Genomic DNA, 21,654 nt, shown 5'->3' on the forward strand with positions numbered 1-21,654 from the left:
CTCCATCTGCCACTGCACCACTTTATTACCTTTTTTTTGGATTAGCATTTAAATGAGATACAGGACAGGATATCGTATATCCCTATTTGCATTTATCTATGTATGTTATTAATATTTTTTTAATTCTTAAGCACTTTAACTAGCATTTCATGTTTGAAAGGTGCAACATCAGTACAAGTATATAATTGTTAATAATAAAGTTAATAATAAAGGTTTTTGTACGTTTTTATAACCTTGCATTTATGTCCTTAACAGGCAAGTCTTGTATAAGTGATACTAGAGTACAAGTACAAGTATGTTAAATGAGTCTGAACATATCAAAAGTCATTTTCTGATATAACATGTACTCAAGTTTTAGAGGTAAAAGTATTTAAAAAGTGAGGAGTTATTGAGCCATGGTGGCTCAGTGGTGGGGAAAGGTTGTGGGTTCTATTCCTGGCTCTTCTCGTCTACATGTGTCCTTGAGCCTAAGACACCTAAGCCCATGTTGCAGTCTGTGAATGGGTTATGAAAGATGTGTGAATGGGTGAAAACTGTCTTGTAAAGCAGCTCAAGACTAGAAAGCTCTATATAAATACAGACCATAATACCAACTCTTCTTCTTCTGGTTTTATTTGGTAGTAACACGTTCACAAAGATATAGTTAGAGGAAATGTAGTGGAGTGAATTCTGTAAATAACAAAGTATAGATACGTGACTGTCATCTTGGGCGGCCATCTTTCTACGGCAGCCCCAAATGGACAAAAACCTGCTTATTCACGTTTTGAAAGGCAACTAAACAACGATTACAAGGTCTTTTCTGGTCTGGACAGGCCACCGTAGATCCCTGGCACTCGAGTCCTCTGTTTGTAATCTGCAGTCTCGCCATTAGATGTCACCAATAACACCAAAAGTCCGGAGGTTTAGCGACAAAGTCAGCAAGTTAGCAAAACTGCTACCGCACCCGCCGCGGTTGCCGCTTCGTCTTTCCTCACCGTCTCTTTCGCTTGTTACGGAGAGTGTGGAGTCACGTGACGAGTGTCTTAAAGGGACATGAACATGCTAGTAGCCTGCCTACATACACACACAGCCAAAAAACAATTTTCCCGGTCACTTTTCATTTCTCTCCCTGTCGATTCACCGTCGACCTCCTCGACTCGTAGAAAAGTCGCGGCCTTTTCTCTCTCCCTTTCTTTTTGTTGTTTATCGGCGTCTGAATGTTGAGACAGCTGCTCGTCCTCCGTTCTCCCTCCATCTCAGACGGACCTTGTCAACACACCGAGCCCCTGGTTATAGACAAAGCCCACAAAGGTCAGACTTTTGTGAGTCAGGAATGTGGCGCTCACAGTTTTCTGCTCTGAGGCTGAGGTTTTCCTCTGTGTGTTTGGGCAGATTATGACGTCATTATTTGATGTGTAAAGTAAAATGGAAATAAATACGAGTCCTTTATTTAATACTGACTAACTATCTAATTTATATATATTCGCTTTTACTGTATTATCAATTTTATCTTTAATATTGTAAGCCAAATGTTTTTATTACATATTTATCTCAAATTTTCTTGGTTAGTAACTCAGGTTTTTTTTTTATTTATTCAGAGGTATTTTTTAATTTAGTATCTCCCTTAGTTGTAACTGAGTGAAATCAGGCTGTTTAAATATGTGTTTCATCATCTTTTTAAAGTCATTAAAGTCAGATTTCTTTGATTAAGTACCACATAATAACTCTATTGTCCCTCTAAATCATATTTATCTATACAATGTTTATTTATTTATTACAATTTCTACATGATTTCTCGTCATATTATGCATTATCCTATAATAATTCCAAATTCCATTTTCAAATTGTTTTTTTATGATTTTATTTTTATAGTTTGGACTCGCACATAACCGTTTGATTTTCGTGTCCCGTAACTGCGACTTTTTCTCATTATATTTGATTAGGGTGAATTCCAATTCCTCAATCTTAATCCTCAATCTCAAAAATGCTCTCCCTCTAGTCCAAGTTCTGTCCCGATTCTCAGAAAAATTAAGTTGAGGTCAAGTTTAAGGGCTGTATCGCCCTCAATATTGAGATTTTCCCAGACCACCCTTGGGAGCAAGGGCTACCCAGAATGCATTGCGTGTTTTGACATAACAAAGATGGCGTCGTAGTATTTTCTTTGTTAATAGAGATATAAAAATGATCTTAGTTTAGGCCCAGATTATGGATTACTGACGTCATTGTTGCCTAACATTAATTTTTATTTGACCATCTTTTGTCAATAGTCGGCCGGTGTGGTTTACTTTTCAATAAGTCGTGGTGTGTGGTAACTGTCAGCTGAATATTTGTATGAGTATCATCTTATAACTAACTGACAACCTAATAACTTGACTGACAAACGGATCAGAATAAATAATCCTGACGTAAATGTCTTCTTCTTCTTCTTCTTTTTTGGAGTTGACAGACTGGACGCAGCTTTGGCGTTATTCTGCCCCCTACAGTCTGAAGACGTATCTGCATATCTACAAAATAACCCTCAACACTTGGTTTTGAGGCCAGTTAAGATAGGAATTGGAATTGGCCCTTAGTGTCTCATAACATGGACATATGATTATCATCACTGTTTACCATCATTCTGAGTTTCTTTCTCGCCAGTTTCTCGTCACTTTTCCTCCGTCTTTTGGCAGATGGTGATTCCTGCTGCTCCGTGAAGTGGTGAGTTTGACTCTGCGTTATTAATGAAATCAAAGCTCACTTTCCTTGTTGTTTGGTGGATGCAGGACGAGCTCAGTTACACATGTGCAGTTATTTCTCTGTGGATTATTCTTCTCCTGGTAGCATGAGCTGCTCCACCGCCACCCACACAGTTCAAAAAGCATGTGGCCTAAAACAGAGGAGCAGAGAACAAACAGAGGGCACTGCAACACTCGCAGTCTGCCTCATTTTTCACATCATCATCATCATCATCATCATCATCACGGTGACAGTTTGTCCTCTGCAGCGTTTCATTCAAAGCTTCCACCGCTTTTGTCATCATCAGCTCATTCTTCCTGGGGTGTGTTGGATTACTGGGATTTAAACATGACAGAGAAGAATAATGGTTTAAAAACATGCCATCGTCTCACATATACAGTGTCTCGCACCTTTGAAATAGGTCACAGCACAAAAAATGACAATGGTATTCCAGGTTCTTGTCGTATTTGAGCACTGACATGTTGGCTAGATTTATGTAAAAAAAAATGTCTTCTTTACATTAGTTTTACATCAGTTTTACATCAGTTTTACATTAGTTTTACATACATTTTACATTAGTTTTACATCAATTTTACATTAGTTTTACATCAGTTTTACATTAGTTTTACATCAATTTTACATTAGTTTTACATCAATTTTACATTGGTTTTACATCAGTTTTACATTAGTATTACACCAGTTTTACATTAGTATTATATCAATTTTACATCAGTTTTACATCATTTTACACCAGTTTTGCATTGTTTTACATCAGTTTTACATCAATTTTACATTAGTATTACATCAATTTTACATCAGTTTTACATCGTTTTTACATCAGTTTTACATTAGTTTTACATCAGTTTCACATCAGTTTTACATTAGTATTACATCAGTTTTACATCAGTTTTACATTAGTATTACATCAATTTTACATCAGTTTTACATCGTTTTACATCAGTTTTACATTAGTTTTACATCAGTTTCACATCAGTTTTACATCAGTTTTACATTAGTTTTACATCAGTTTCACATCAGTTTTACATCAGTTTTACATTAGTATTACATCAGTTTTACATCAGTTTTACATCAGTTTTACATCAGTTTTTCATCAGCTTCCTCTGTCCACAAACCTTTAGAATATGTGCACAATGTGTCAATAAATTTCAAACAAAAATTTACCACAAAATCAAAAATATGCAAATTGCAAATGAAATTTTGATTTATTTTTTCCAAAATCTTGTATTTTATTTGTTTGAAAATACACTTATTTGTCAGCAATGATCCGAACTGTGTTTGCCACGACTCTTTTGCGTTTGCGCTCACTCGCTTATTCTTTGCGGAGTTCTGACTGTGGGGGGCGGGGCTTAGGAAGCTTCCTGCTGATTGGCTCCTGAGTTCTACAGCAACAACAGCTCAATGGACTGGAGGTAGTCACGGTAGTTTGGAATCGCTGTCCGTCTGGAACTCATTCCCCAAGTTTTCTCCGGTCGACATACGACAAAATAATTGTAAACAAGTATCTAACGCAGGGGGGGGGGGTCAAACATAAGGCCCGTGGGCCAGAACCGGTCCACCAGAGGGTCCAACCTGGCCTCAGGGATGAACGTGTTAACATTTATACGATACAAACTACCTGTGACTAAATGTGTTGTGCCTATGCAGATCTACTGTGATCTGTACGTTGTAATGCGCATTTACTTAATAATAATATTTTGATAATATTGTTGAAATTGCACTTTCACAAATTTCAGGTTGTTTAATAATATGAGTGCTGGGCACGTGAACGCATGACGCGTTTCGAAAGACTCGCGTGACGTCATGTTTACGTGACTCCCTATTGTTAAAATGAGTCTCTGATGTAACGCTAAACTTTAAAAACAGAGGCACACATACGCAGTACACAGGTGCGCTAACGTTATTTGTAGCGCTGCTCTTTCCCTTTAATAAACAGACCGCTCCAGTTCCACTGTAGGCTAACGCTAACGGCGCTAAAGGAGCTAACGCAGCTAACGGACCTAACTGGTAAACAGTGCCTGGAATGCATAAACATGACGTCACGCATGTCTTTTTCAGGTCAGTCTTCATGGAAATGCGCTTTAATGTTAACGCTGACGCCATTAACCGTTGTAAACGTGTTAACGTGCCCAGCACTAAATAAAAAACTTCATTAAATGTAAAACAAAGGGAAAAACTAAGGCTATTATTTTACTGGTCCGGCCCACTTGAGATCAAATTGTCCTTTATGTGGTTGCCACTCCCGATCTAACGTTTAACGTTACTGTGGCGACTTGTCGCTCCGAAACTCAGTAGCCAATCAGCGGGCAGCTGCCTAAGCCCCGCCCATGGTCAGAATTGCAAACGGATAAAGGGTTAGCACAGTAGCGCAAAAAAAAAAAATCTGACAATCTTTGCTAAAGACAACAGTGTGTCCCAGTTTCTTGACTCTGGTGAGGGAACCATCAGAGGCTGCAAAAACCAAGAACCTTTGGTGTCCATGTGTTTGTTCACCCTGGAGAACGTTGGGAGAGGAAATGATGGCGGTCGGGACGCATGCCCGTTCCCCGCGTGTTTCTTTAATTCATCAGCAGTCATGAAAGGCTCTTGAAGGTTATTGGGTTACAAAGATGTGAATGTGGCCTCCCAGGTTGACTCAAGGAGAAATGCAAATAAATAGATCTATCTGTGTCTGCGTGGTCGGATAAGAGCCAGAGGCTTTTCAGACCTTGACGACGACCACGTTGCACCAAACCAGTGTCTTAAGATATTCTGTCCTGATTTTGTGAGGCGAGTGTGTACAGTATGCGTCATGACGGCATTTTAAAAGTGTTAAAGTGGGTGAAGGTTTGTCGTTTGTAAAGTCAAGCCCAGGAAGTAGGACAGAAGTAGCAGTTGGCCAATAGGGGGCGACTCCACTGGTTCAAAAAGTACATGAGCTTCCACTTCTCACTTTGTCTGGGCACGATGACAATATCGCATGTTCGCCACACCTGACCTCCATGCCAAGTTTGCATGTTTTTTAATGCACATTAAGGCCCACTTTAAAGGTACAATATGTAGTATTTATGGGTTTATATAACCCAAAGTCCACTTTTTTTACATATTATGTGCTCCTGCATTGTCTAGTCGCTGTATAATAGTTGCCGCGGACCGCGGTTGCATAGCCACTGTTAGCAGTGAGACGCCATGTTTCTACGGGAGCCTGTAAGGACAAACGCGAGAGAACAAATCAAGCGTCTCTTTACTTGTAGCTGAAGTCCCGCCTCCTCTCTCTCCGCTTCGCCTGCTTCGGCCGCGGTAGCTCCGCCCTCTCCCTCGCCTCACGAACCTCATCTGCTGACACGGAGAAAAACGACGCGGACGACATTTGTCCAGCTGCGGACACCGTAGCGCTCGGGGAAGAGAGGGGGTGAGCAGAGGAGCAGTTCTTTGTTGTAAATTTCAGCCTCTCCTCTAGATGGCACTATAAACTACTTATTTCCCCTTTAAATTATCCTTTATCACGACAGCGGGACTGGCGACAAATTCCCGCTGTCGCAGTCCCGCTGTCTTCAAATTTTCTGCAAAGTGGTCGCCCGACAACTCGCGTCGGGCTCGCGACAGCGGGAGGTTTAGGCGATTAGCATGTGGCGCGCGCTAATTAGCATATACCGCAGGACTTTCGTTCCCAAAAAAAAATGGCCGGGGCGAAGGAGGGCGCTGGTGGCTGTACGTGGAGCACCTCCGAAACCAAGCGCCTGATCGGTATCTGGTCGGAGGACGAGACCCAGAATAGGCTGGAGTCATCCAGAAACAAGATGGCCGACGTACGTAAAAATGCAACAGTGGATGCGGGAGGCCGGCTACGATCGTACAAGATCGTCGAGCAAGTAAAGAGGAAAGTTGTAAGCGTAATGTAAAGTGGGCCTAAAATGACCAGAGAGCAGTGGCGGCTCCTGAAGAAAATTTCAGGGGGGGGCAATTTTCTCTGTTAATGATTAAGGTGACCCATTCAATAGATGCATAAAGAAAGACAGTATCAATGTGTTGTTAGGTGATTAACAGTCCTCCTTGTGTCCACTAGATGGCAACTTGATAAACAAATATTATTTACATGAATATGATGTATGATGTAAAACAGCTAAACAGGACACAGGATGTGTCCAGCAACCACATAAAGACAGGAGCAGCTTATTAAGTCAAGTATTTATGAACTGACCAAAGAACAAGAGCTTTCACAACCTTTACCAGAAACATACAACAAACATAACAAGATAGTCACGTCAAATTATTCATTAAGTGTAAAGGAAAGTGCAGAATTTGATCTTTAGATGTTGTTGTTGCTAAAGGCGTCTTGCAATAATCCTCTCTTACACTAAACAGTTAAACCCTGAGCGACACAAACAACAACAATGTTAGCAAACAAGCTAACGAACGTAGCTTCAAATGAGCGAGCAGAGAGGCCTTAACTTATGGAGAGACGTGAAGTGAAGAGAAGTTTTCCCCTCCTCTCTTTGCTCAGTTTACATATGACGCAAGCACATAAATCCTCATTAGAAATGCATTGGAGGGTATGTTTTTCGGAAAAAAAAAAACTTTTTTGACATGAGAGTCAATGGGAGAATTTTCGGGGGAGAGGCGGAACCATAAAACGTGACTTGAATCTGACGATTCTGATTGGACAATGACAGTCTAATATGTCCAGAACACTGATAATAACTACCTTTGCTCGCAGAGACGAAAGGTATATCAGTGCTAAGGATCTTTGGAATTGCTGAGGAAAAAAAATTCTCTTTCTCCTCCTAGTTGGGAGGGAGTCGTCCAAATCGTCCCTGTACACCCGGCCGCCCCTGCCAGAGAGCCAAGGAATAATAATAATAATAATAAGAAGAAGAAGAATAACAGTAATCTGATGGAAAACAAATTTATATCAGGAGCCGCTTCTTCGGGCCCTGAGTCTTCATTTCTGTTTATCTCACGCTGTGACGTATCCTCGCGGCCGCTCCTGTTTAAAGACCTGCTGTAAATCATTTGCTGCAAAAGTGAATTATTAACCGGGACAGCTGCGTCACATTCCTGTGCAGCTGATTCAGCTTTTCCTTCACTCCCTCACCAAAGTCTTTCTTTCTTTTGCCTCCGCGCGCTTCATCATCCGCTCAAGTCGCTGTCAGTCACAGACACGTCGTCTTGATTGGAACTTTTTTCTGTGTGTGTGTGTGTGTGTGTGTGTGTGTGTGTGTGTGTGTGTGTGTCCTGACAGGACTGTTGTGAAAGTGTCGAGCTCTGAGCAAGAATGCAGTGACAGGTCTGGACCTGAACTTCCGCATTAAGCAGGAAGAAATCCAGTCAGAGAGAGAGAGACAGATGCAGTGCGCACACACACACACACACACACTCACTCACACACACATACACATGAGGTGTTTGGAAAAGTTTGATATTAGTCCGGTTATTAACAGGTTCACGTGGTGGTGCTGGATCCCGTGTCCATGAAGCCGTTTCCCCTGAAACTAACGTAAAAGGATTAAAACATTTGAAAAAGGTGAGTTGTGATTCTTCTGTGTTGGACGTTGTAACTTCAGTTTAACGGGTGTTTAACACCCAGCGCTGCTTTTCCTCTAACTTATATAATATTGAATACTTTTTGCGATTTTTAAACGACAGATAGCCTCTTTATCGTGAGATAAAGGTTGATTATGTTGCTGGAGACATTTTGACGGTATTTTAATGACAAAAAAAAGATAGAGTGCGTTCTTGTTTTCTTTACAACTGGGTGGATCCAGCTCTGATGTCGAGCTGCTACATGACTCAATAAGCACATGAAACCGATATAGGCTTGGCCTCGAACGCTGTTGTCAGCTTGTCGTTGATGATAGGAACTTTTCTTTCCTTTTTTTTTTGTGTGTATGTATTTGGCTTCTGACCATGATGAGATAAACTCACGAGGGAGAAAACAGGCGAGATAATTAGAAACCATCATCAGATCTGATGAAGTAATTGTTAAAAAAAAAGCACTGTAATGTATTTAATATATTTTATACAGACTCGGGAAATGACTCGCGAGGATTTCGCCTTTGGAAAAATCGTCACGAACACAAACAAACACGGGGTTTCTGTGTGCTTTGTTAAATGACTCCATTTATGATTTGTGGTTTTTATTCCTTCCGTTGCTTTGTTTCTGCTGCTGAGTTTCGAGCTTCACAGTCGCGTACGTTCACTTCTGCCAACACATGTAGCGTAAAACTCACTACACACAATATATCTGAGTAAGAGAGGGAGTTTCTGTGCATCGTGTTAAACAGGTTTCTGTCGTTTTTCTTAGCCTGAAGGTTCAATTACTACCACTGCGAGTATTAGGGCCAAATAAAGTCCTAATATTATGAGACTAAGGTCGTAATGTTATTGAAATCACTCAGAATATATAATATTATGGCTTTATTCTCGCAAAATTCTGACCTTTTCTGACTTTTTATCGGAAAAGTATGACATTTTTATTACGACTTCATGTCGTTGTTTATGTACTTTATAAGTTAAAAAAGTAGCTTTACTTTGAGTAAACACCTGTCCTCATCATTCACCTGTCCTCATCATTCATTCACCTGTCCTCATCATTCATTCACCTGTCCTCATCATTCACCTGTCCTCCTCATTCATTCACCTGTCCTCATCATTCATTCACCTGTCCTCATCATTCACCTGTCCTCCTCATTCATTCACCTGTCCTCATCATTCATTCACCTGTCCTCATCATCATTCACCTGTCCTCATCATTCACCTGTCCTCATCATTCATTCACCTGTCCTCATCATTCACCTGTCCTCATCATCATTCACCTGTCCTCATCATCATTCACCTGTCATCATTCATTCACCTGTCCTCATCATTCATTCACCTGTCCTCATCATTCACCTGTCCTCATCATTCATTCACCTGTCCTCATCATCATTCACCTGTCCTCATCATTCACCTGTCCTCATCATTCATTCACCTGTCCTCATCATTCACCTGTCCTCATCATTCATTCACCTGTCCTCATCATTCACCTGTCCTCATCATCATTCACCTGTCATCATTCATTCACCTGTCCTCATCATTCATTCACCTGTCCTCATCATTCACCTGTCCTCATTCATTCACCTGTCCTCCTCATTCATTAATCTGTCCTCATCATTCACCTGTCCTCATCATTCATTCACCTGTCCTCCTCATTCATTCACCTGTCCTCCTCATTCACCTCTCATCATTCACCTGTCCTCCTCATCATTCACCTCTCATCATTCATTCACCTGTCCTCATCGTTCACTGCCAAAGTTTCCGATACATGATTTTTATTTTTATTTTACTTTTTACGGATAAAAAAAAAGATAAAAATAAAACGTAGCGCTGTATAGTACTTCCAAAAAAACACACAAGTAAAAGTAAAATTACAAAAAAGTACACACAAAAACCTACTCATTTACAGTAACATGAGTAAATGTGATTCATCACTTTCCACCTCTGGTTAAATGGATTAGATTTTTTTGAAAACCTAGTTTCACTTAAGTAATTATTTTAGCTCTTTTTAAAGAGTAGGATACGTGATACAAATATGACGGCCACTTTATTAGGTACAGCTGCTTGTTAATGTGTTAACCTGATCTCAGAGCATCACAAAGAATGAAGGATGAAAGTGATTAAATTGACTTTGAACGGGCTGATCCGAGTTTGGAGCTTTTCACACAAGCATGAGTAGGAAAATATCCAGTGAACAGTTGTTCTCTTGTTGATGCCAGAAGTCAGAGACGATTGATCGTCCTGGTTAAAAAATAATGAGAGGCAACAGTTACTCCTGTGTTCCTAATAAAGTGGCCACTGAATGTACATGTGTGAAGGCGTCGGGCTCGTTCTCATGTCATCATTTCCTACACAGTTTCAACATTGAGGCTGACAGGAAGTTTACCCTTCACCACTTCCTCTTAGGGTCAAACCATTTGTGCGGGCGGTGGAGGAGTGGGGTTCACATACTGCATGCAAATGTGTGTGTGTGTGTGTGTGTGTGTGTGCTCTTATACTTGCGGCATACTGAGGACCAGTGAGGGTTTTTAACCAACAAAGTGAGGTCATTTTTACAGAGTGAGGACATTTTGGACGGTACTCACTTTGTTTTCATTGAAATCACTTCCTTAGGTTGCTATAACATGCTATACTCAATTTGTCAAAAAAAAAAAAACACATTTTGGACCAAAAATTGTGGGTAAAATTTGGGACCAAAAATTGTGGGTAAAATTTTGGACCAATTTTTTTTTACATTTTGGTCGACATAGTTTCAGTATGATGTTTTTGTAAAAATGTTGACCAAAAATTAAAAAAAAAAAATCGAAACAGTTTTCCAGCCCTTTTTGCTCTGGGGCTCCACCTGCAGACATTTTATGGCACTGCAACCAGTAGTTCTATATAGATGTCATTCATGAAGTAGATATTTGTAATTGTGTTGATTTATAAAGTGGAAATGCTGGTCCTCAGTATGCAGCAAGTACAAGAATGTGTGTGTGTGTGTGTGTGTGTGTGTGTGTGTGTGTCATGGAAATGAAGGCACACCACGTTTTCACGTTGTGAAATTCAGACACGTTGCAAAATAGCAGTCTAATAATGTGACCACACCCACACCAACTCACCAGAATCATGCTTCCAACTCACATGTGTTGGTCATTAGAAGTCATTCCATTTTACATTTTAAATGAGAAACATTTAATGTCACAACGCCGTATGAACTTTTGTCTGGAACACAATCAGTCACACTCGTCTGCGCTAAACACACACGCACGCACGCGCGCGCGCTTGCATCGGGTTTTCTTTTCTTTCTTTTCTGGATATTTACGAAACGCGGTCCATGCTGTGTCCAATTACCCTTTGATAAAGATCATATTTTCATATTGATTGAGACAAAAGAATCATATATTTTCGGCTGATTTACAGCTCACATAGAGTGGTCCTGTTGCACATATATGTTAGTTATGGAGGTCTACTTACATACATTAACTTGTTTTTATGCTCAAAAACCTCTTAGTTGCTGTAAACGAGCCGATAGAAATCCTCTTTTCTGACGCTGTTCCCCAGCCGCGAGATTTGAGACTCAACTCTCTCACCCAGAAGTGACATATTCATCACACCAGCTCTCAGAAGCACAGCTCCCCCCTCTGGAACGGTGGATGCGCTGCACCTCATTATCAAAACATTGTTTTAACAGTGTTTAAAAATGGCTTCTTCACGACTCCCCGCCGCAGTCCCTTTGACGACCTTTGACCCGGAGTCAGACCCAGAGTCAGAAGACACTGTCGCTCGTGAAACACCTCCACAACGGACGTTGTTCTTCTTCTTCTGCGGTTCAATGTACGCAACCGGATGTGCCCGGACTAGTGCCCGGAGCAGGAGGATCTGCTGTTCAGGAGAACCGATGTTTACGTAACCGGACCGGGTTTTTTCAGAGATCTCGCTGAGCCCGAGATTACAATAAAACACAGCGTTCTCAGCAGTGGCTGAACTGTTTGTTTAGAACCTTCAGGGCTTCGTAAACAAGGTAATGACGCAGATACACACTAAAAAAACAGCGTTAATTGGAACTATCTGTCTAGTTCCGCTTTAAAAAACAAAAAAAACAATTACATTACATCATCATTGTCAGGATTACCTTAACAAAACTAAAAACGTTTACCCGAACCATAGCCAATAATTCTTTATAATACTATTTTGACATCATATTTCTCCAGTGTTCCTTTACTTCACTGTTATGGTCTCATGTGACCACAGTGTTTTTTTTTACTGCCTATACATCAACACAAAAACCATAAATCATTGCTACACTTTGTGGACACATGGGTGAGTCAGTGTGTGTGTGAATGTTTTCCATGTGTCTGACATAATATTAAAGTCTCACCCATTCATTTCCTATGGTGGTCATTTTTGACCGGGTACTCGACGCTTACAATATTTCTGCTTTAGAAAGTTGGTCACGTGAGACCGAACCGTTTGCTGGAAGTCGCACAGTTTAAAATGTGCGGTTATTTAATTTGCCACAACACGACCTTCCTATAGCACACGTACAGTACTAGGTCATTTGTGTTATTTACATTACATTGTCTTTATCTTCATTGGCACTGTGTTAAAAAAATAACCATGCTGATCCAATATTAGTGTTTCTGATGTTCTAAATGAAGGAAAAATAGCTGTTGATATAATATATAAAACAAATGTTGTCACATCTTATGTATTTTTATACTGTATCTCTCCATCTCTGTTTATATAAATGTGTTTATCCATCACATGTTGTTGTACATGACATCTATTGCAATTTTTTGTCTATTCTAGATTTTTTTTTTTTTTGCAGTGTAGTTTTTCACTGTTCAAAGGGTAGATTTCTAAACCTTACCCTTGGTCTTACAAATGGTCTTGGACCAAATGACATCGGTGACTCATTAGTTCCCCACATATGAAGCATGCAGAGCTCTAAGATCATCAGGGTCAGGTTTACCAAACAGAGTGAAGCAGCATTCAGTTCTGCTGCTCCTCACCTGTGGAACAAACCTCCGAAACACCTGAGGTCTGCTCAAACTTTTTTTTTGGGTGTCCAAACTTTTTGCAAAGAGGGCCAGATTTGGTAAGGTGAAAACGTGTGTGGGCCGACCATTCAGCCTGACATTCTTTGAACCAATAACATTAAATACACATGATCTACTTTATGACATTTTTATTGCAAATGACATCTTTCATTTCCTATTTTTTTAAAGTTTTTACCAAAATCCCTCTGCCTTTCGTATTTCAAGACCACATAAAACGAAGAAAAAGTCTGTCTGGAAAGAAACACTTTAGAGAATATTAAACATATCTCAGTTCATTTGAAACATTAGATATTATTCACTATTAAATGCTCACAGTAAACTTCTACATTCATGATGGTTTTGATCATCACAAAAAATCAATTCATTAAAGGTACAATATGTAGTATTTATTGTTTATATAACCCAAAATCCACCTTTTTATACATATTATGTGCTCCTGCATTGTCTAGTCGCTGTATAATAGTTTTTGTTTCATTTTCGTAGTGTTTCAAAAAGTCATGTTAAATAACATGGTCACAGGCCGTGGTTGCATAGCCACTGTTAGCAGAGAGACGCCATGTTTCTACCGGAGCCTGTATGGACAAACCCGAGAGAACAAATCAAGCGTCTCTTTACTTGTAGCTGAAGTCCCGCCTCCTCTCTCTCCGCTTCGTCTGCTACGGCCGCGGTAGCTCCGCCCTCTCCCTCGCCCTCACGAACCTCATCTGCTGACACGGAGAAAGACGACAAGGACGACATTTGACCGGCTGAGGACACCGTATCGCTCAGGGAAGGGAGGGGGTGAGCAGAGCAGCAGGTCTTTGTTGTAAATTTCAGCCTCTCCTCTAGATGGCACTATAAACTACTTATTTCCCCTTTAAGATTTGAGAATGTATTCACATCAGAGGACTTAACAAATCATGTCTACACTAATGTAAAGTGTGATACTGAGATCTTGACTGCAGTATGTCGTCCAGTTCTGGCTAAAAAAACAGTGGTTTTAATGCGAAGACGTCACACAGGTGAGAGTCACTTAGGGCGCTTTCACACCTATAGTTGGATTGCTTTGGTCTGCACCGGTCAGAAAATGTTACAATGTAGCAAACAGACTGTTTGTGTATTTAATACGCCACATATCATTGATTTTATAACAGAGGGTGCGGGCCGGTGAAAGTTTGAACATGGGCCGCATTTGGCCCCCGGGCCGGACTTTGGGCATGCCTGGCTCAGACCAAATACAATCAGAAGAAGAGTTGGTATTATGGTCTGTATATATTTTCTGGTAACATACTTCTCAAGTATCACCCTTTAGGTCTCAGTGAACACACAGTATTTGCATACAGGCCCATTATAAACTTTCCACGTAATCTTGACGAGCAAGAGTTTCGCACGGCGTTGTTCTTGTTGCGTGGACGTTCCGCCGTGACCGACTGAACTCCCTCTCCTAACCTCCGCCCGGAGTCGCGCTCGCGATTACTGCTGCTTATGTTCCACTGTAAGAAAACAGCGCCTGTGTTTTGACTGCGTTTCCCCCGGGCTCCGTCATAACATTTGCTTTGAGAAACGAGCCTTCAAATGATTCACGGGAGAGCGATTGCCGGCGCGCAATTTCAGATGGGACTCTCGAGCGAGCCTTCGCGGAGATGTTTTCAGGGAAAACACGGCGCTCTGCGCTCGCTCCTCTCTGGCTATTGTCCTAATCTGAAATAATGAACATTGATGAGGCTGACATGTCTGGGTTAAACAGCATTAAGGTAACAGTTGTGGGAGAATTTTATAGCAAAACTCAGGATTGTAAGCTCGCTGTGGTTTCATTAAGGAGTGTTTCAGGAGTCCATGTATTTTGATGTGTACGAGCCTAAACTGCTCATAAACATACATAATAAACACATAATAAACGCACGTGTGTGGCCTCGCGTTTTTCCGCGAAGACGCAGAATACGCTACTTTAGGAAAACGCCCTCTCTCGCGCTGTCCTGAAGTCAGTTTGAAAAGACACTAGGTATCACTAGAACACGTCCTGTCCTTCGAGATTTCACACACCGGGCGTGAAAAAAGTGTTGAATTGGTTGAAGTCGGTCGATTTGTAGCTAGTTTTTTTTTTTTTTTTTTAAAGGTGAAGTAAGTAGTTTATAGTGACATCTAGAGGAGAGGCTGAAACTTACAACAAAGAGCCGCTCCTCTGCTCACCCCCTCCCTTCCCTGAGCGCTACGGTATCCTCAGTTGGTCAAATGTCGTCCTTGTCGCCTCGGAGAGGGCGGAGCTACCGCGGCCGTAGCAGACGAAGCGGAGAGAGTGGAGGCGGGACTTCCGCTACAAGTAAAGCGAAGCTTGATTTGTTCTCTCAGGTTTGTCCTTACAGGCTCCCGTAGAAACATGGCGTCGTGGCAATGCAGTAGCGGCCCGCGACCGTGTTATTTTACATGACTTTTTGAAACACTACGAAAATGAAACAAAAACTATTATACAGCGACTAGACAATGCAGGAGCACATAATATGTATAAAAAAGTGGATTTTGGGTCATATAAACCCATAAATACTACACAGTGTCTCTTTAAATGAATATCAATAGTTTGATAAAAAAAATAAAAATAATAATGATGAATCTGATCATTATAATCTGATGAATAAAACGTTAAACGCGAGTTATTATTGAGAAAACCGAGTGTCCACGTCTACCTGTGTTACGTTGTTTACGGGGAGAATTTGCCCCTCCCAATATGGCGGACACGCTGACGTAATCGCGGCAATTGTGAATAGTGAAAATGCGACGTCTTCGGTTCAGAACAGGCAGCAACAGCATTAGCGAGAAGGTAACGGCTCCGTTAGCACTTGGCATGAGCAACAGCTCCCCACCTGTGGTTTATTACCCGCGTAGAACAACAACAACAACAACAGCCGAAGTCCGCCAACCACAACAACAACAACAATACGTCAATCACGACAGGTGCAACTTCTCGTGGGCAGGGATGACGCAACAGTCTGTAACGTTAGCATTAAGGGTAATGTAAAAACAAATCAGTGCTGTGATATAAAACGATTAAACGTTAATCTTTTAAGCAAACACTGCCCATTGAAGTGTTTATGTATAGTGTATTTTGAGCACTGGTTGTTAACAGTTTATAAATGATGATTATAGAGTTAGTTAATTAGTTCGTTAGCTAGGGTTAGCGTTAGCTCGCTGGCTACGTAGCTAGTTGTGCTGAAAGTAAGGAAGTTTTCTTCTTCTTCTTCTTCTTCTCGTCATGTCCTCTGGCTCAAGTAGATACTCATCCGGTACAACAAGTGTGAGCAGAACATTTAAATTGTTTTAATTCATTTTTTATCGAACAAACGAACAATATTACAAAATGATAAAACAAACAAATGAAGCCCAGGGACGTTGTGCGCAAGTTATGCCCCGTTTCAGTCTTCGTTTGTTCGATCACTTTGCATGAATTTTGGCAAGATTGTGTGTTTTCTTTTACTCGATCTTATTATTTCCAACTCGGCCCCTACAGTAAGACTTAAAATACACCGAACAAACAAACGTTAAGTGCAAACATGCTTTTCCCACCACTAAATGGCACTGATTTATCAATCATTAGGTCATATGTAGGTGGAAAAAAATCAACTGGATGAAAGTAGAATGTGATCATGTATAATGGTTTTATAGCTTGCTTTTAAAAAGGACATTTTTTGTGCTTAGTGGTACGAGTGTGACTACTATTAGACCTAAATGGTAATAACTATAATAAGGAACTACTATCCTCATTTCAAACTAATCAAAGTATGATATGTAAACTCTGCTGTAATATGCCCTAAATCTGACAGTATAAGGGTAAAAGATATACACAATCTACTAGTGTAATGGACTGATTAAGATAACTTTAAATCTCATGATCTGATGATCAGATCAGATTCTGATCTGTATGTAAAGGGGCATTTCATTTTTTCTCATTTCCAAACCTGCAAAATTAAATAATATTGCACCTTCTAGTTCAGCAAACAAGATGCAACAAGTCCTAGCAGAAGAGAAGTAAAGAAAAGAATGCCTGGAAGTCATGTACACAGTGCTTTGCTTCCACCAGTCTTGGCTGTGGTGCAGTTGCAGCATAGTGTTGCCTCGGGGCAAACAGTGCAACCGCTCACGTCAAAGCCAAGTGGCAGCAGTACTGTGTCTCACCACAGGCAGCAAACATGTGTGTCTCCGTGTCAGTGGATTCTGTCCCTTCATTCCTCACATTCCTCGACTGCTGTCGGCCGTGACAACCGTATCCAATCAATGAACATTCTCTGCTCTGCAACATCAATCAGCAGAGCTCATCTGTACACATTTTCTTTTTGTTGATGTGGGAAACGATGTTTAAAAGTCCGATTTTTGCTCTTCTTTTAACCAGATGGATGACATTGATGCCATGTTCAGCGACCTGCTGGGGGAGATGGACCTGCTCACGCAGGTAAGCTCAAGCTGTTGTCACGACAACAAAGGCATTATCTAACGTCAATGGTTAATACAGTTATTATATATGTTAATATTAGGTGTTATTTTAACCCACTTCTGTTTGCGTTAGAGACTGATAGGAGCTTGATTGATATTAATTTAATAACCTAAATAAACGGAGAGTAAACTGCAGGCTTCATCCAGGCGTCTCGGGGTTAATTCTCTCAACCTAAATAGACTTTTCTCTCTAAAAGACAGATGACAGACTCACTTAAACCCACCATCGGTCACCGAGATACTTGACACTGGCAAGCACAACAGACACAGTGGGGGGGGGGGGGGTGAACACTCAGCTAACAGCCATATATTACATTTTCCTTTACGAGGAGAGGTCAAATGGCAAATGCATGATCCAGCTTGAGATTACACCTTTTTTTAAAACCCTGCTGATCACTTTGATGTTGTTCTCAGGCCACCATTAAAAATCACTTCCATTACCCCAGCGTAAAAGTGAGAGGTCCTGTAATACACAGAAGACCTGTTAGGTGTAATACCTAAAAGCAGATGTAACATAAAAACCTGTAAAGATATGCTTTTTTTACATAATATTTGGGGCCCGTGTGTGATTTAGTGCACTTAGAATGTGTTGTGGATTAACTGACTGAGCGTCTGGGGGCCTGGAGTCTGTGCTGTTATGTTATCCATGCTCTTATAAACACACCAGCATTGCTCATTTTCCCCCCCGCAGAGTCTTGAACAGGACACGGCTCCGCCAGCGTCTCTCCCCCCGGCCACCAACACGGAAGCCAACTTCTCCTTCGGCTTCACTGACCTGAACGGTGAGGAAATAATACAACATCATACCCATTGTGCAAAGGCTAGGATATATATAGTCATATATCTCACGCTCGACCAATTCTTCAGAATGGTGCTTCCCAAAGTGTGGCTTGTGGCTTGCTGTCTTACTTTTGTGCTATTGTAGGGTGATGCTAATAGACAATTTTTGGGGACCCCAAACCTCTGGAGAAAATGATTTGTTTCTAACACGCAGTGGGCCCAGTTCACAGCAGCCATTTTGGCTGAGTTCCATGTCGTTTCCTCACTTTCACATTGTGTGCTCTGTAAAACCTGTGCTTTTCCTGCTAAAACATGTCGAAATGGCTGCTGAGCGAAGGGCCATTTGCTCTGCAGTCACTACTGTTCATGATGTGATGATCGACGAAGATTAAGGTCACTGTGTTGTTTTGCCTCTGGCTCATTATAAGATGAAAAGTACAGCACTCATTAGTCATTATGTTTTTAACCACTCATGCATGTCATATAATTAATCTGCACGTCGGGTTGTATTTTGAAAAACATCACTTGTGTTTTACTTGAGTGCCTTTTGCATCAAGGGGAGACCCACAATCCCATGCAGCACACCACCACAACGTTAACTTTTTACATTATCCACCTCATAAAATGAAAATTGAGCGATGTTATTGAAGGTGACAATACCGTTTTATTTTGACAGATAATCTCAGACCATGCACTGCGTCCTTTAACAAAATGATTCTTCTCACGACTCCAGAGTCCCTACATGAACTGGAGGACACTGATTTGGATGCGCTCATGGCTGATTTGGTCGCCGACCTTGATGCGACTGAAAAGAAGCTGGCGGCAGACATAGCGGGTCTGAAGGTGCCTTCACCGCCACCACCAGCTAAAGGCGAGAGCTTCCTCCCTTCCTCTCCGCTCGATTCCCCTGCATCACCAGCGATCAGCACGAGCAGCAGTGTTAGCACCCCGGCCTCCTCTGCTGCGTCCCCTTTACCACCTCCACCTCCTCAGTCTGCAAAACCGACAAAGGTGTGTCAGCAAGTGCATGGCCTTCACATTATAGACTACATCTGCAAATGCTGGTCCAACATTTTGAGAAGTGAAACCTTTCTCTTTCTGGATCCACAAAGAAAGAGGAATGAACATACTCTATCACTTTTGAGATATTTTCATTAAATTCAGTGGAAAGACAAAAAAAAACACAACTACAGCTGTATTGAAATCGTGTTTTTTCCATGAACAGCTGTTAACATTAACTCTGAAAATCTCAACATTTTGAACACAATTTAAAATGAATTCACAGATTTGTTTACTTTTATTATTGAAATATATCTTTTCAGTTTCAGTCAACTTTCTCTGTGAGTTTAACTTAAATACAGTTTTATAACCCTTTCATTTTATCTGTAATTTACATGTTAAAAAATGTTTGCCCTTAAAATCTTAAAAGGGCTTTGTGACGCTTCATGAAACTCTGGCACACACACACACACACACACACACACACACATACTTTGACTGTGTTGGTACAGTTCATACGAAGTTCAGACATAATGAGGAAGAGCAGAAACCTTTAAAAAAAAGAGCTTGGTTTAACAATGAGTAAGTTCTTTCTGAGCCCTGTGTGATCAAAAGTCCTCAGAGTTTGTATTTCTGCCAAGTCTTTTTTTTTTGCCTCCTTGTCCGACTGTTATTGCTCTTATTGCTGTAGCACACACTGCTGAGATCACGGACAGTTACTGTGGTGAGATGAAAAGAGCTGTCACTGCGTCTGGAACGGATCAAACGTGTGTGTGTAGCCGTGACGCAGAAAAGAGTAACGCGATCAATAGCAGCGGGGAAGGTGAGATGTGGCCCGTGTTTGAAGGCAGACGGGAGGTTATTGCTTCAGCAGAGATTCTTACCTCATCGTGCCGAGGAAAACTCAGCAGCTGTGCTGAGGCAGAGAATGCGTCAGTGTCGGGGAGAGGCGTACGACTTCATTAAAGCTGCACCGTGGGTAGAGTCAGTATCACACACCTGACTTATTAGACGTGGATGAGGGGTTCACGTTACCGCCAGCAGAGATCCTGTAGATTAGATGTACTTTTCGCAAATTGAAATTCTTCATTGGCAATATCTCCATCTGTGGGAATCCGAACACTGCACCTCCTGAGCAGCAGTGAGACGATCACCACAGTAATAGTCACTAAATTTCAGTCTTTAGCTCTACTTTTTGATATACTGTATATATACACTACTCACAAAGAGTTAAGGATATATGACAAGAATGTCTCTCTGAAAAGTTCCTGCTACAGATACAGTAACTTGATCAATTTTAAAGTGTTGTCTTGGTCTCACGATGTCAACATGTGAACGCCATGATGAAGACGACTGTTTGAATACAAACTGTCATTGACAGAACGTTTACATCAGACAGTTGTTGTGATTTTTGCGGTTAATCACCTTGTTTAGAGAACAGCATGTTATTCGATAAGTGCTGAAACATTGAACAATTAGACACGTGCATTCAAAAGTTTACAGAAGGTTCACCTGTAAAGGTTATAGTGCATTCTGTAGTGTATGTTTTTAATGAAATCAGTAGCTCAGGGGTTTTTTTTTTTTGCTTCTTCACAGAGACTTAGATGAGAAGATTGATGCCGCACTCTGATGGCTGTAAATGTATATCCAGCTAGAGGATAGCTGGATATTTGGACATTTACCAGTTCATCAGGTGAAACAGCTGACCTGACTTTATGCCGTTATGTTGTGTATTTTCTATTCAAATACTTTTTTGAGGCAAAGGTCTTGCTTTGCGTCGTCTGCCATTTAAAGTGTACTCCGCCAAACAAACGAGACCAACATTCTTTCTGGCATGTGAAGGCCACCGTAGTTTCCCCGACATGAAATGGAAAGGGAGGAGTGAGCTTGTGAACCCTCAGCCTGGCCCATGTTGTTGTTATATTATTTATAATAATCCACCTATTCGACCTCAAAATGGAATCATAATTTACAAAAAGGGACATCAAGATGTATTAAAGAAGACCTGAAACTAGCGGTTGAGATCATAAATGTCATTTACCTGTGGTAGAAAACAAGTCAGAAGCCATTTTTTCATTGACTTTCATGCAAACTGTCCTTATTTGCAACTGATTGAGTCGCCCCCTAATGGCCATTCAAGACATCT

The 21,654-nt window shown here is 41.0% G+C and overlaps 1 protein-coding gene across 1 annotated transcript in view; it reads left to right on the top strand.

The window, feature by feature from the left end:
- Positions 1–8,100: 8,100 nt before the first annotated feature.
- The window catches only part of apbb1ip (amyloid beta (A4) precursor protein-binding, family B, member 1 interacting protein), a gene marked incomplete at its 3' end in the record, with an annotated part of 30,457 nt that continues 16,903 nt past the window's right edge, over positions 8,101–21,654 (top strand). Inside the window, exons 1-4 of the mRNA XM_083901360.1 lie at positions 8,101–8,215; positions 17,629–17,688; positions 18,421–18,511; positions 19,243–19,520. Of these exons, the coding sequence (XP_083757486.1) occupies positions 17,629–17,688; positions 18,421–18,511; positions 19,243–19,520 (429 nt within the window). The 5' untranslated portion in view covers positions 8,101–8,215. The remainder of the gene's footprint in view (positions 8,216–17,628; positions 17,689–18,420; positions 18,512–19,242; positions 19,521–21,654) is intronic.

The sequence above is a fragment of the Microchirus variegatus genome (assembly GCF_963457635.1).
Source record: "Microchirus variegatus genome assembly, chromosome: 15".
NCBI classification, from domain to species: domain Eukaryota; kingdom Metazoa; phylum Chordata; class Actinopteri; order Pleuronectiformes; family Soleidae; genus Microchirus; species Microchirus variegatus.